At 45.4% G+C, this 16,688-nt stretch overlaps 1 protein-coding gene across 3 annotated transcripts in view; it reads right to left on the reverse strand.

Moving 5' to 3' along the window:
* Nucleotides 1–608: 608 nt before the first annotated feature.
* Nucleotides 609–16,688, reverse strand: part of Loxhd1 (lipoxygenase homology PLAT domains 1) — a 152,335-nt gene continuing 136,255 nt past the window's right edge. For all 3 annotated transcript variants that reach the window (XM_034518241.2, XM_034518240.2, XM_076912406.1), the window contains 4 exons: nucleotides 16,033–16,203; nucleotides 12,011–12,143; nucleotides 10,822–10,980; nucleotides 609–1,733 (listed from right to left, as the gene is read on the reverse strand). In XM_034518241.2, the coding sequence (XP_034374132.1) occupies nucleotides 1,253–1,733; nucleotides 10,822–10,980; nucleotides 12,011–12,143; nucleotides 16,033–16,203 (944 nt within the window). In that variant the 3' untranslated portion in view covers nucleotides 609–1,252. The remainder of the gene's footprint in view (nucleotides 1,734–10,821; nucleotides 10,981–12,010; nucleotides 12,144–16,032; nucleotides 16,204–16,688) is intronic.

The raw sequence follows: 16,688 nt of genomic DNA on the forward strand, positions 1-16,688 counted from the left end.
AACAAGGAGACTTCTAGCAGAGAAGAGAGCCTAGAAAAGGCACAGGCAGGATGACAGATTGTGAGGCATCGTTGGAGAACAGCACGCTGGGCTTGGAGCTATAACTGACTTTCCCAAGTTAGAGGTAGTCTCAGGATCCTGGGGATGGGTGGGTGGGGTTGGTAGAGGGACCTTGAGGATAAAAGCACACCCAAACCAACAGAAGTGTCAACAGTTTAATTGAGAGTTTTCGGTAATGGTCTCATTAGATCCTGACAGGTCCTCTAAGGAACACAAAACAAGCAGGGCAGGTTGAAGACTGCAAGAAACTTGGCTATGTATGGTACAGGGTGGAGCCGGCTTGCCCTATCCCAAGAGCAGCAAACCAACATTTATGCAATGCATCAATACCGGAATGGAAGCACAAGACCACTCCTGCCCTAGAGATAGTAGATGCCACTTTTCACAGGGACGTTATGACTGAGCACTTGTCAGAGGGATGTGGCAGAGAAGTGGTGTGGACTGAGCTGAGGATGCTCTCCACATTGCGATGGGGGAGGAGGGGCTGAGGGGAGCACAGCAGGACAGGCAGACAGACAGACAGACCGACAGATGGGGTGGGGGTGGGGGTGGGGGTGGGGATTAAGGTGTCAGGATCTGAGAGCTTTTATTCTCTTGGTCTCTGTAAAGTGGTGGAAAGAATTATCTACTTTACACGGAGTCAAGGTCCTCCAACACTCCCTCCTGATGTTTTTCTGCATTTGACCCTGGATTTGTTGGAACTGGGGAAAAAACATACATGTCTTAGCACATAGGTGCTCAGATGAGTTCTCTGAGGGGTGTGGTTCGGAATAATTTAATTAGCCTAGCTTTTTTTTTTTTTTGGAATAAAGTGTTAATTAGTTTTTGCTTAAAATATACCGCCTTGATAACCTCTTCTTCTCCACTTGTCTCCCCTGAGTGAAGTCCCAATTTTCCATCCACACCCTGCAGCAAGTCCCAACCTGGGCAACCACTGTTATTATAAGGAAAGAAAATTAAAAAAAAAAATTAGTTTGTACAGTCATGGATTTTATCATGTGATGAATATAACTCTTGTATGTCTGAAAGATGGAGAAGGTAGAGACCAGGATTCTATAAACAGTCACATGCAGGAGCAGCCTCTGACGGATATGAGACCCAGGTCTTCTGCCGTAGTAGTTCCCACCTGTGGAGGGCTGGGGAGATGGATATTGAACACAAGGTGGAGGGTATAAGGTGTGGCCAGGGCATCTCAGACAGACGGGAAGAGCTCTCGCCAGGTGAGTCCATCGCCCCGAGACTTGTCTAGCCACCTGCCGCAGGAGAAGATGGTGGCCACTCCAGTACTAGTGTTGGTGACCTCCACCTTCTCCACCAGCCAGCCCGAGTAGTAGCCGCTGCTGTCGTGCTCCAGCCGAACCTTCCGCAGCTCTCCCAGTTCTAACGTCTCCAGGAAGAAGCGGTCTGTACTGCCCCTCTCGAAGAGGTTGCGCATTTTCTGTTTCAGTTCGCGCTTGCCCGTATCCCCGTTAGCGCCAAAGATGGTCACAAAGACGTTGGCATCAGTGCCCGCCCCTGGTTCGTAGCCTGTCGTCACGATGACCTCGTACTTGACTGGCACCAGGCTCTGGATCTTACTGGCGAAACTCTCTGTAGTTTTCGTAACCTCGAATACCTTGAAGTACTTCCTCTTCCTCTTGAGGGGGATGAGGCAGTCACAGTTAAAGAAATACCTGACGGAGGGATAAAGAACAGACAGGAGTCAGCTTTGGAGATACGAGCAGAGGGTCCCATAGCCCGAATGCCCCATTCTTCCAGTCTCTTCTTGTTTCTTCTAATTCCTTTCTAATTCTTCATATTCCACTTGAAATCCACAACTCAAACCTGTTGGTCCCATCTTTTAAATGTTTCTAGAACGGGCCTGGGCCTGTCTGTTCCTCTACCCCTAGGATCTACCCGTGTGTTCTGCTCTGGTCCAAATCGCCATCCTCTTCTACCTGGAGAGTATCAGGGACCAGCTAACTGGCCTCTGCGCTTCTCACTTCCTAGGTTTGACATAAACAATTGCTATGTTTTCTCCCCAATCCAAATTGCTAACGGTTGTAGCATGCTGTTGTCTAGTCATCCCCCCCCCCCCCCCCCCCGTCCCATGAACTCTCAACAGCTCTGATTTTACACCCACAGGAGACCAGCACAAGATGGAGCCCATTCATTCTGTCATGGAGGGGGAGAGGGGTGTGCAAGGTCCCATCCCTTCTGAGCATTTATAGGCAGTTAACCACTGCTGGGTCGGGGGGCGAGGGCAGGGGGCACAACGCTAATAAGGTTCTGTTTCTCCTTGAGAATTTATAGGCAGTTAATGGCTCGGAATGGGGAGGGTCTCATGAAGCCCTGCCCCTCTCTGAGAATAGTTAGGTTATATGTTCCTGGAGGAGAAACATTTTCTCCAGTTATTCAGCGGCTTATAACTTTCCTATGCTCCACTAAGTAAGCCCAAATAAACTCACTGGCTCACTAGTCCCGACAAGAATGGAATTATTTCTTTGTTCTGATGTTGGTTTCCTATCTGGGGTGAATAGCTGTTTGCTCATCTCCCCAGAACTTAGTTCCCACAACACTAATAATTTAGCAGATTTTGAAATAAGCAGTCCTGGTGCTAATGACTTCAGGAATGCAGTGCAGGAAAAGGGTGCCCAGAGGTGAGTACATGGGGGATGGGTGGAGAGCAGCCATCTTGAGAAGCAGGGAATGAGAACAGAGAACTGAGCCAGCTTCAGAAGATCTCTGCTGGGTCACCTGCCCAGGTCTCGAGCAAAGCTTCCCATTTGCACCCTGGGAACCCCCAGCAAGTGTCCCAGGACTAGACTGAAACATGGTTGGCAGAATACCTCTAGATCAGATAGAGGAAGAAACTGTGAATCAAAATTACATAGGGTTCTGCACAGGGGAAATTTAATTTGAGCCAGAGTCCCCACTGAACACATAGAAAGAGGACTAGAACTTGCACTTCACCCTGTAGTAGCCTGCCCGAGGCAGGACCTGCATCCGGTGTGGCTACAGAAGAGCTTCCCAAAGGAAAGATTTATGCTGGCATCCTACAGCTGTGAGAATACACACATGACAGGCCCAGCACCCATGCCCTAGGTACACAGAACGCACACAGAGGCAGGTCCTATGTCTGTGACCCACCCCTGAAATGACTAGTACAATTAGTGCAATGCCTTTCCTCTCTGAATACTTCACATAGGCAGAATCAGCACCAGGTCCTGTAAGGGACTGATTGCACAGGTTGTTGTGGGATTAGGAGTCTCCTTGCCTCAGTTTCCTGTGTGTGTGCACGCGCACACGTTTGTGCATATGTGTGTGTTCATGCATATGTTGGCACATACATGTAGAGGCTACAGGTCAACCTTAGATGCAATTTTTCAGGCACTGCCTACCTGACAGGCTCTTCTTTTTGAGTCAGGGTTTCTCAGAGATATCACCAGGTTGACTGGCCTTTGAACTTCATCTGGCTGTCTGCTTTCCCAGTGCTGGGCTTGCAAGCATGTGGAGTCAGCCAGGTTTTTTCTGGAAGCTCAGGGCCTTGAGCTCACATGACAAGTACTCCCTGACAGCCGCCTCCCCGTCTGACTGACTTCCTCGCCACCATTGCAGTCGGTGTTCACTTGGAGCTGCCTATCGTCTCTCGTTGTCTTCTCTCTACTTGCCCATCTTTCTTGTGCTTTCTGTTGCTCTACACGAATTTCTACCATCATTCTGCTTCTTTACTTCCCTCCCTACCTGAAGTAACTAATATCTTAGGACATGACAATCTATCTGCTTCTTATTTCCCTCAACTTATTTACACTGAAGAGCGATCGCTTTTCTTTTGACGACTATTGTGTTTTCATAAGTCTGTGTTCTGTTTATAGTGACTGATGAAAAGAAGGCTCTACTTCGCAGCAAGGCTGGAGAGCAGGCACACGGGTGAGGGGTTCAGCCACACACCCAGGACAGCGGGGATCCTTCTACAACCTACTGCTACCTGAATATTCAAAATACTTAGACTGAATAAATACACTGAATAAAAGTAAGATGCTTTTAATAAAAGCATCCAACTTACAACCTAATGCACAAAACCCGATGCAGAAACACAAGAAATACTTAAAAAAAAATCAGACAATGCAATTCCTGAAAATCACTAATTCCACCATAATGGACTACAGAGAAAGTGGATGAGAAGTAACTGTTGATAGTAATTAAAAATGATTATAAGAATGTTGTACCAAACCAAAGAAGACATGAGGAAATCTCAGAATGATCACAGAGAGAACACAAAGCAAACTACTGAATAAAATAAAAACAGTAATACAGTATGTCAATAGAGGGAAATACTAATAAAAAAGAATGGAATAAAAAGATCAATAAGGAAAAACCCCAGTGGAGACCCCCCTCGATAGAATAAATTAAGTGGAGACCCCCCTCGATAGAATAAATTAAGTATCAGAGCCCAAAGACCAAGTAGACAAATGAAAACATTCAGAGGATTACAAAGATAGAATAATAAGAAAGCAGAATAGAACACTCGAGGCCTATGAGATGCCATAAAAGATATAAACATAGAAGACAGAGAAGATCAAACTAAAGGCATAGAAATTATGTTCAGTAAAGCATAGCAGAAAGCTTCTCAAACTTAGAAAAAGTGGTGACCAACTAGACACAGGAGACACTGAGAGTCCCAGACACACAGGACCAGAAAAGAGATTTCCCACATCACACTCTAAATCAAACATTAAGACTACAGAGATGACGTTGACACTGGCAAGGATGAAGGACCAAGTAACACATGAAGGCAACTCCATCAGTGTAACAGCAGGCTTCTCAACAGAAACTCTAAGACCCAGGAGGGCATGGAACTATATATTTAAGCTTTGAAAGACAGTAACTACTGACCTGGTTACTCTATTTGGCAAAATCACTCTTCATAGTTTAAAGAGAAAGAACTTTACATGATAGAATAAAAAAACTTCATGACCACTAAACCAGAACAACAAAGGTTATATCTATGCGTAGCTCTGTATGAAGAAATCTATCTACTCTGTGAAAGGAATGACCACAAGGTCACAGGAAAGGACAAACTGCACTTGGATGGCAAGCATACAATCAAACAAGGAAAGGAAGCACCGAATATTACACAATAACAAAACGACAGTCAGTGTGAAGCTCTCAGCAATAACTGTGAATATTATGATCTCAATCCTCTAATTAAAAGACACAGACTAGTAGATTAGATTTAAAAATGGGGCTCATCTATTTCTCTCCTACAAGAAACCCATTTCACTGGGGGAAAAAAAACTGAGCACAGCTTTAAAGATGGGATGTGAGGGAACAGAAAGCCAGATTCCACGCAAATGGAGCTAGACAGCAAACACTGATACCAATATCTGACAAAACAGGGGTCAAAACAAAGTTAACTGGATGAGATAAAGAGGGTCACGTGATACAGATGAAGGGAACGGTCCACTAAGAGGATATTGCACTGTAACCTATGTGCACTGAGTATTGACATATAACTTTATAAAACAAACACTAATGGATGTAAACACATGGATTTTATCCACACACAAGAATAGTGCCCCACTCTCACCAATAAACAGGTCATGTGACAAACAGTACCAGATTACCAAAGCACTCCAAAGGAACATCACAGCCAAGTGTTGCTGCAGATCAAATGGACTTAACAGTTGCCCTCAGACTATTCCAGCCAAACGTTGCAGAATGCACACTTTTCTCAGAAACCCATGTAGCTTCCTTCCCTAGAATAGACAGCATTTGAGGACACTAAAGAAGATCTTTAAGAATACAAGAAAATTCAAGTGATTTCTTATATCCTATCTTTTTTAAATATAATTTTTGAGATTATAATTTAATTATAACATTCCTTGCTTTCCTTTGTTTTTTTTCCAAACCATACACCCCTCCCCCACTCTCCTCCATCACGTCTTGTGTTATTGCAACAGATAAAGTCAGCACTGGGAGAAATGATTGAGGAGAACTCACGGGGATTGAACAACACACCACTAAATTATAAATGAGTCAGTGAAGGGATCAAGAAGGTCATTTAAAAACTCTAGAATTAATGAAAATAAAAACACAACATACTAGAACCTGTGGAGTGTGATGAAATCAGAATTGGGATTTCCATATCTATAAATGCTTTCATTAAAAAAACCTTAGAGAGGCCTCAAATACAAAGCTTAAGGATACTCCGTTAAGGCCTGGGAGAAACCAGAGCAAGTCAGTCAATGGGAAGAAGTAATAAGATTAAGGCAGAAATGAATGAAGACCAAAAGAATAACACAAAGAACCAGCAAAATAAGAAGTGGGTTTAAAAAAAAAAAAAGATAAACAAGATCGATAAACCTGTAGCAAACTAAACAACTGAAAGAGAAGACCCAAATCAATAAACTTAGAAATCAAAAGGGAGACATTACAACAATACTAATGAAATTCAGATCATTAAGGCAGACTTTGAAAACTTCTATTTGAGCTTGTAAGACACCTGGGTGGTAAGGGTGCTCACAAGAATGACAACTCGAGTATCTGGAGCTCACATGGTGGGGAGAGCCAACTTCCACAAGTTGTCCTTCGAACTCCAAGAGAGAGAGGGAGGGAGAGAGGGAAGGAAGGAGGGAGGGAAAAGGGAGGGAGAGAGGGGGAGAGAGAGAGGGAGAGAGGGAGGGATAGAGGGGGAGGGGAGAGAGAGGAGGAGAGGAAGACTGAGGAGGGAGGGAGAGGGGGAAGTGAGAAGGAGGAAGGGGAAGAGAGAGAGGGAGAAAGAGAGCGAAAATGAGAGATAAATGAAATTGCAGAACAGATACATTTCTAGACACACCAACATACAAACATTAGACCTAGATGATATAAAAAGCTTGAATAGATGTATCACAGATGCTGAGATTGAAGCATAAATGTGAAGGTTCACAAACCCAGACCCAGATGGAGGCAACGGTAAACCACCAGACACATCAAGAAGAACAAAGATGGATGTTCCTCAATGTAGTCCATAAGCCAAAAAGGAAAGGGATACTACCAAACTGATTTCAAGACGGTAGAACTACCTTGAAATTAAATAAGGATACCCAGATAAGGACACACACACACACACCCACACACACACCCACACACCCACGCCAATCTCCCTGATGAATACAGGCAAACTACTTATAAACTGTATTCAATCATACACCAAAAAAATCTTGCACCATGACAAGCTGGGCTTGATTCTAGGGAGGTAAAGAGTTCAACATCAGAAATCATTAAATGTAATACATTGCCTTATAGATTCAAGGGCAGAAACCACACCATCATCTCCATGATTGCAGAAAAGATTTTCTGACAAAATCCAGAATCCCTTCGTAATAAAATCCCAGAAGAAACTAAGACTAGAACAATATAACAGGGATCATCTATGGCAAACTTCTACTTAACGTTGCATTAGCTAGGGGGAGATTCGAGGCATCCCACTGAAATCAGGGATGAGATGAGAGTTTCCGGTTTCCATGTGCTTATTCCATGTAGTCTCTCAAGTCTCAGCGTGAGCACTCAGACAGGAGAAAGAAGCAGAAGGAGCACAGACATACAGGAAAGGAAGAAATTAAACTGCTCAGATTTGCAGATGACATGACGTTGCACACTAACAACACCGAGGACCCTGGTGGAACATTCAGAGCTGACAAACACTGTCAGCAAAGGAGCACAATAAGAGAGAATCAGCTGAAGACCTCCACAACGAAAACTTTAAAAGACCGCGGCGAAGGCAACGGGAGACGGAAAGACCTCCTATGCTCACGGAGCAGCAGAATTAACTTAGTGAAAATGCCCAGAGATCCACTGTCGTCCCCATCAAATCCCAATGACATTCTTCACAAAAATAGAAAAAAAAAATCTTAAAACTAATACGGAAGCATACAGGAGGCCCAGGGCTGCACAAAGCTATGCAGAGCAAAACCAGACAGTGCTGGAGCTGTACTTAGAGCCACTTTCAAGCCATAGCTCAGAGCCATAGTAACAAAAGTAGCCTAGTATCCCCAGAAAAACAGAGTAGTGGGAAAGATATAAGGATCCAGATTTAAAGTCACATCTGTAGACACCTAATTTTATTTATTTATCTTTTTTTTTTTTTTTTTTTTTTTTTTTTTTTACCAAGATACCAAATAACATACATTGAAGAACAGGCAGCCTTTTCAGAAAATTATGCTAGGGAAATTGCATATTATTCATATGTAGAAGAATGACATTAAATTCTCTCATCTAACCCTATGCATAATCATCTCAAATGGATGGAACCTTAATATGAGACCTAAAACTCTGATACCTCAAGGGACGGGAGGAGGAAGCTTTCAAGATACAAGCAAAGGCAGGGACTTTTTTTTAAAAGGAGAAACTCAGGAACAAGTCCCCAGAGCTGGTGAGTGAGACTACAGGGGCTCAGAGGTGCAGTGCACACTCATCCCCGGGGTTCAATGCTGGCACCTGCATGGTTGCTCACAATCATCTGTTGCTCCAGTTCCAGGTGACCTGACACTTCTGACCTCTGCGGGCAGCAGGCTCCTATGTGTGCAATACATAATGCAGCCAAAACATTCATACATATAAAATAAGTCTAAAAGCAAAATCACAGAAAAGGAAAGACTCAGCAGAGAGAAGTGACAGAGCCGAGAATGAGAGACAATCTCTGTTACTTGTACATCTGCCAGAGGATTAGTATCCAGATTATATAGAGAACTTCTGAGAAACTAAATTCCAAACAAGTAACAACCTAGCCAATAGAGCAGAAAATGGCCCAGAAATATAGGAAATGTTTAACATTCTTAGCCTTCAGGGAAGGGCAATCAAAACTACAGTGAGTCCACATCACTCTGGTTAGAATGACTATACAAAGAAAAAAACAGCAACCCAAGCTTGTGAGAATGTCGGGCACAGGGAGCCTTTCTATACTGCTGGTGGAGTGTAAGCTATCCAGCCACTATGAAAGTCAGCATAGGGTTCCTGAAAAAACTAAAAACAGGTATTGCTCCTCCTGGGTGTAAACCTCACACATTCCAAGTCAGAGCTCCATGGCGCTGTTCACAGCACCTCTGTCCATGGTAGCCACCTTATGAAATCAGCCCAGGTACCTGTCCACATGAATGGATAAAAGAATGTATGCATACAGACTGAGATTTTACTCAGCCACAAAGGAAAGGGAAACTACCATTTTCTAGAAAATAGATGCAGCTAGTAGTCATTCGTGTTAAGAAAATCATCCGAAGTACAATCTACAAAAATCACATTTTCCTTCATTTAGAGATCCTAGTTTTGTTTAATAGGCACATAAAATCGGTTATGTGCGTATATGATGTGAAAACAGAAGAAAGATGGGAAGGCAGGGACTAACAGGACACAGGGAGAGGGAAGAGAGCAGAGATGCTAAAACCTCATGCTATACTTGAAAGAAATCGACTTTACAAATCGACTTTATGTGTGCTGTGAATAGATGTGAATAAAGAATTAAAGGTGGTTTTACACGTGATCATTATTTCATGTGTATGTACTTGGGCTGGGTCAGCGCCTGCCACGGCACACACGTGGAGGTCAGAGGATGACTTGTGAGAGCCAGCTCTCTCTCTCTACCATGTGTGCTTCATCAAACTAAGGGTCGCAGGCTTGGTGGCCAACGCTTTTTACCTGCTGACTCAGCTCTCTGGCCCTTGGTGCCAACAAAGAAATTTTAATTAGAAGGAAAAGAAGAAAGAAAATTTGCAGGAAAAATAATGAAAGTGCCTCACAGAAAATTCTTGTTCTGTTTTGCAGTCTCTCCTTCTCAGATTTATCACTTGGTGTGCTTGGATTTTTTTTTTTTTTTTTTTTTTACATACCAGAATATCTTCAAAGGAGATGTATATTCATTGTTCAGTTTAAATTTATTTTAAAATGTGTTTTTTGCATAGATTCGGTAATATTCATAGTTGGATATAAATGCACAAATTTTATGTTCACATACATGGATTTCCCAGTGTGCTCTCTGTCTTCCTGTCTGTTTGGCTGTGACTCTTCCTCTCTGGCTCCTACTGCAGCACCCCACCTTACCTTAGATAACCCACATAACAGCCGAGGGTGTAGCCTGCCAGACTTCCTCCCTTCCACCCTCTGACAGACCCACGTACACACAGACATATGGGAATGTCAGTGTTCTCTTTTCTGCACAGCACTATAGTACGAAACGTGTTTTCCTGCATCTTGGTTTCCTCACTTCATAATACTTCCTGGGAGTTGCTCCAAGTCACCTGGTGCACATTTAGATCATTATTTTAAATGGATAAAAAGAAATTCCTCGGTACAGATACAAGGACAAGTAGACAGAGCTAGAGTAATAGGCAGAGCTAGAAACACAGCCCGTGGTGTGGGACTCAAAGCTGGTGGACTCAGGCTGTGGCTGGATGTGGGGAAGAGGCCTCTATGACCAAAGGTGAAAAGGGTGAGCCAAAGGAACGGAACTGGCTTGAAATGCAAGCACAGCATAGCCATCCTTCTGTGAACGCTGTGACCATAAGGGATCGGAAAAGTGTAGAGGAGAGTGAGGGTCTCAGAACTCACGGAGCCTCTTGGATGGGCAGGACCTTATGGAAATTTTGCTGTCCTTTGTTCACTTTTGGGGGGGGGTCTTATTTGAATTTTGTAGTGATTATCTATTGGATAAACTATTTTGATAAAACAGTGCTTTCTGTTTAAAAAAAAAAAATAGATAAAAACTTCTCTATGCCCTTCCACTGGAACCAGGCTTGGCGCTATACGTACACATTGCCATACTCCATCTCGGTGATGGTGATTGTCTTGACATGCCATACTAGCTCTCTCTTGGGGATGAACCGGTCCTCCCTGGCCAGGTGGCCCACACAGAGGGAGGCGATGTCTCCCAAGAAGATGCTGTCAAACTCAAACGTGTCTGTGGTCCCCCTACAGGAAACAAAGGTACGATCAGTGAGCTGCCCTTGCCTGCCGATGCAGTAGGTATTTAGTAAAAGCCTACAGTATTCCAGAGTGGTATGGAAGGCAGGACTTGGTGTCAGCCTAGCATCCCCTGAGGGATCCAGGCTAGTTTTATATCAAGACGATGATAGTGAAGAGCCCTGCCAGCAACCTGCTCCCAGCATGTCAATGCCACCGAGCAGACTGGAACTTGGAAAAAAGTAAAGAGCTGGCTTTGGGGCTGCAGAGGAAGAGGGAGAAGGAAGAACCTTCTAATGAAGGCCTGGTTTTGAAAAAAACATCTTACAATGGGAGTAGTCGGGTATTGGGGAATCTACTTGGATGAAATTTGAATCCATGAGGGCATGGTGACAGGAAGGCAGGGCACGGGCAGTCTCTGTGGTCTGTCGGTACTAGTCTATGAAACTCAGACTCTGTCCTCACGGAAGGACCGTTGGAATAAAAGGTTGTGATAAATGGATTGGGGTATCCCACCAAGTCTGCGTGTCGACACCTAATACCATGTGGAGTTTGGAGTTGGGTCTTTGGATGGTGGTTAGACAAAGAAGGTAGAGCCTTTGTGAATGGAATCATATAAAACAAGCCCCAGGGAGCTCCTGCATCCTTCTGCTGCATCCTTCAAGGACACAGCGAGAGGACCCCATCTGTGAACCGGGAGGCAAGTGTCTACCAGCAGCCTCGAGCACATGAGAAAGAGATTTCTGTTGTCCCTAAGCTATTGTTTCATATGGCAGCTTGATGGAGCTAAAATAAGGGGGTTGAGTAGGGGGATTTGGAAATCTTGTAGTTCTGTAGGAACAGAAACAAAGTGAACACAGCCAGAGGCCTCCTGAAACAAACAGGGAGAAAGCTCTGGGTTGGGATGTGGGATAATACTTTCAAGAGAATCACAAGTCTGGCACACATAAGTATTCAACTGGCCCATTTGTAGACCTCTCAGTGAGGGTCTCTGGCTTGCCCTCCCCGGCCCCATTCCATTGAACACCCTTCTTCTTACTTCCGAAAGGCCCGCTGTCTGGAAGAATTTTCTACAAGGAATTCCTTGGATCTGTTCTTCCTGCCTTCCAGGATGAGCCAGACGTTCTCTCTGGTTTCGCCTCCGTTGCCTGTTTCTATGACAATCTCGTAGGCTGCAGGGAGGAAGTGGGAGAGGGTCAGCAGCAGGAAGCAGCCGCCTGCCACCAGCCAGTTCCTCCTCAGGGAATTTTTTCTGGCCTTGGGCCACAGTCTGGGTGTAGGAGCCAGGTTAGCCTTGCTAAGACCCAGGCACTGTAAGCAGAGCTGGCGACTCTGGGACAGCAACCTCTTTGCTGGCAGATACAAGAATGTAGCAGTCACATGGAAGGAAGCAGGGGGTAAGGATGAGTTCTCAGAAGATGGTAGGGTATGGTTCTCACAGCTGGATGGGCCACTAAACTGAAACACAACATAGAAAACACATGCCCTTAAGATGAGGGAAGAGAGGCAGGCCTGGCTACAGAAAGCACACCACAAAGACCCAGTAGGCTAAGGGCCCTGGGGAGCCTTGAACGTGTTCTAGCACACAGCCCCACTCCACAACCATTAGCCTCACAGTAAGTCCCTGCCTTGCTCTTTCCAGTGTGACTGCATGGTGGCATCTCTCCAGCAACCTTCATGTAAGGGGTGCCAAGTGTCAGGAGTACCAGGCTGGTGACTAGAATTCCTTTTCTAGCCCCAGACATCTAGCTCAGCACTGACCATCCATAAGATAGAATGCAATAGCATTGTAGCAAAAGGCCAGGCTGCCACTGGATAGGAGCAGAGCTGTCTTCATGCCTCTGCCTGTCTCAGTCTCAGCTCCCAACAGTTGTTCTCCCTTTCTCTCCAGCCTCTGATATCCTAGCTCCTGCCATGTTCCCTCTCTCTACCTGAACATGTCCCCTCCTTCCTCACCTCCTATAGCATCTTAGGGATGCTATGCCAGTGCCCTAATTAAAGTGGTGGCCTGGTCCCTTGCCACTTCCTGTCTGCCTTGCCTCGGCTACTTCCTCTTGTTCTCACCATCTTTAAACACTCTATATAATCTCATTTTTTCATTATTGTCCATTGTACCTCCCCCGATTTCCTAAGTGAGTGTAGGCTCCACAAAAAAATTCCAAACTGCCAACGGACAGTGCCATGGTGAGCCCTCCGTACATGTATATTTTTAATTTATTTATTTTTATTTTATGTTTACATGTGTCCGTGTACCCTGTACGTGCAGTGCCTGAGGATTGTAGAAGAGGATACCGGATCCTGTACTTACAATCTTGTGGGAGCCATCACGTGAATGCTGGAAACGGAACCTGGGCCTTCTGCGGGAGCTCTTAGCCAGTGAGCTATGTCTTTAAGCCCCTCCCCCACCCCATGTCAGTAAATAGTCACTGAAGGAAGAAAGGTATTAATAGCTAAGTGGACTGTACTGTGTGGTTTTGTGTGGCTTTGGAGTCAGCTGCAGAGGTAGATGCTTGCAAGATGGCTGGAGCACCTTCTAGGAGTGCTTCAGAGGATTGGAGTTACAGCCTGGAAACAAGATGCTGGCTGACTCGGGCAACTGATAGATCTGCAGTGCCAGCCAGGCCCACTATGGGAAGGGCATCCCAGAGCCTGGCAGTGGGCCTTTATAACCTTTCTGAAGTTTTGCTTTCCTTACCTTTGGGCACAGGGGTGTAAATTGCACCCTGCTTTCTCCTTAGGGTAGATGTGGGGCTTCCAGGGCTTAACAAGAATGTGGTGTTGAATGCTTTCACTCATATGAGGATTTGTTCAAGATGGAGGGGCTGTTTACACTCACAGACTGAGTACCCCAAAAGACCCAGGGTCACCAGAAGGAAACCGCCAAGGTATAGGGATATCCTCTGAAGTCAGAGAGTAAGGCATGGCACTTATGACCTCTCAATGTGACTTCTGTCTCATTAAATAAAGGCAGCTGAGAGTTGGGATCAGGCTCTGTGCGTAACACCTCCAGAACCAGCTGCCACCTGGGAACAAAGGTATGGCCAAATGGCGGTCCCCAGGTGGGCAGCTCGCCGGCTCCACGCTGCTTCCTGCGCTCTCATGGGCCCAGGCCCTTTCCCGGCTCCCTGCTCACACTCTCCTATTTTCTACACCCACAGAACTCACCCACATCCCCAGCCCAAATCCTGCAAGCATCCGCAGCGATTTGGCTGTTTGGAAATCTGAGACGTAGACTTGGCAATGGAGAAGGGATATCCCGGCTACTCCTCTCCTAAACTCCAATAGTCTTTCTGAGCAGTCGCTATTGCTCATCTCAGTTCTGTGGAGGAGCTTAGGCTTTTCCCTCTGAGTACGTCATAAGACTCTGTGTAAAGAGAGTGTGTCAGTCACTGAGCCCCAAGGCCAATGGTACTGCAGAGGGTGACACACATGAGTGACACTACCCTGAACCTGTGCACGTCACAAGGCACGGCGTGTATCACTCACTACACCCCAAATAAACTGGGCACCCTATAAAGTGCAACTCCAGAATCAGAAAACACATTCTCTAGTAAGGCCATGCATTTTCCGCTGTACTGAAACTTCAACAGCTAGGTTCTCTGCTTCCATCTAAATGTGCTCCCAGGAACACGGTGCTCACCGTCTCCCAAGATGGCTAATTTAACCACTGACCATTCGGATGGCCTGGAAGAGATGGCAGGTAGTTTTCAAGTCGAGATGCACACTTCTCTCTCATGGTGTCTAGTGGTCTTGCAAAGAGCTGCCCAGGCAGGGCACAGTTCTCACGTGCCCTTGCATGAGATTAATTCTCCCAAACAAAGTGCATGTTAACATGCTGAGATCACAGGGGAGGGCTGTTTAGCTTCCTTTTTTTTTTTTTTTTTTTTTTTTTTTTGTGAGGAATATGGAAGCCACAGCTTAGAGACGGCAGAGACACAAGTGAAAAGAGCTTGGGCCCCTAGATCGTACTATGAAAAACACCCCACCTTCCTACCACACTGAACGATACATTGCCGGAGCAAGAAACTGTGGGGCTAGGATGCTGAGGTATGTGAGTGTGTATGTGTGTGTGAGTGTATGTGTGTGTATGTGTGTGTGTGAGTGTGTGTGTATGTGTGTGTGAGTGTGTATGTGTGTGTGAGTGTATGTGTGTAAGTGTGTGAGTGTGTATGTGTATGTGTGTGTGACTGTATGTGTGTGTGTGTATGTGTGTGAGTGTGTGTGTATGTGTGAGTGTGTATGTGTATGTGTGTGTGAGTGTGTGTGAGTGTGTGTATGTGTGTGTAAGTAGGTGTGTATGTGAGTATGTGTGTGTATGTGTGAGTGTGTGTGTATGCGTGTGTATGTGTGTGTGAGTATGTGACTGTGTGTGTGAGTGCGTGTGTGTGTATGTGTGTGTGTGAGTAGGTGTGTGTGAGTGCGTGTGTGTGTATGTGTGTGTGTGAGTAGGTGTGTGTATGTGTGTGAGTGTGTATGTGTGTGTGTGTGTGTGTGTGTCTGCCTTAATAACTGGAGTTGAAAATTCCCTTTTTTAGTCAGGTGCTGCCTTCTGAGCTTCCCTCTAATCCACTGGGCCCAGACACTGGCCTGGGTACTAAAGAATTATCTTCTGAAGCTTTGGTGGTCCTTCACCTCAGGAACTGCTCACACATCTCTTCTCTGTATCCTCCATGGGAGGCAGACGCTATCAGGACCCCTGCTCTCCCTGACTTCTAGAAACTCTGGGTTAGCCTCCATCATTATAGGCACCAGTTGGAACAGTCTATAACATAAAAGTCACCCGAGAAAAGCTTCATAGCTGCCTTGCCCAGACTGACAAGTCAGGGCAAGCCTGTCCCCAGTGTCTTTTCCTTCATGAGTATTCATGATGCAAGGCTGTGATTGTCTTAGCAGTTCTAAGAGTTCACTGTTAGCCTGTTTACTGAGGCGTCTCACCTGCAGCCACACAGAGCCATTCATCTTTCCCAGTCTATCCCCCACCGCTTTGAGCCAGCCCTCCCTCAACTAGAAAAGTCATCCCCGTGTCACGGTGGGCTGGGTCCACACGGTCCCACTACGTACTGGTCTCTTCCAGCTCCTCATGGATCTCGTTGTTGGCACATGCGAAGTCTCGGAGTGTTTGTCTGTCACCCTCACTCTTGGACAGCCAGCAGTCACACTGGAAGCGGAAGGTCTCATCACGGGAATTGTCCTTTACGTCAATGTAGCTCAGGTGCCACCCAGGAAATATCCCTGTGGAAGAGAGTAATTAGAGTGGAAAGTGACCCCTCTCCCTGCCAAGACCTCTCTTCTTCCATCCACAGCCTGTGTGACCCTGGACAAGTTTTTTGTCCTCTCTGTGGTCTTTTTTTTTTTTTTTTTTTTTTTTTTTTTTTTTTTTTTTTTTAATCAAAACCTGATTGAAAAGACAGTTTTCAACCCCAGTTATTAAGGCAGCCCCCCACCCCTTCAGCATATTAGCACCACACAGTTTCTTGGTTGGTCTTGTTGATGAAGTGACCAGCTGGGTTAGGTGATTTTAAGGACTTCTCCAAGTTGAGGAACACAGGGTAGTTTGCAAAATGCACGGAGTTCTTATGCATGAGAGTTCACCTGTGAGGTCCGAGATACTGTACTACTTTACCATATTCTACCAGGAATCATCCATCAGGGACCAAAAGGCTTATTACTTCTGTTGGATTCATGCTGGAGCTTTTCTAGACCTAAGCCCCTTGGCT

The sequence above is a fragment of the Arvicanthis niloticus genome, chromosome 14, assembly GCF_011762505.2.
Source record: "Arvicanthis niloticus isolate mArvNil1 chromosome 14, mArvNil1.pat.X, whole genome shotgun sequence".
NCBI lineage: Eukaryota > Metazoa > Chordata > Mammalia > Rodentia > Muridae > Arvicanthis > Arvicanthis niloticus.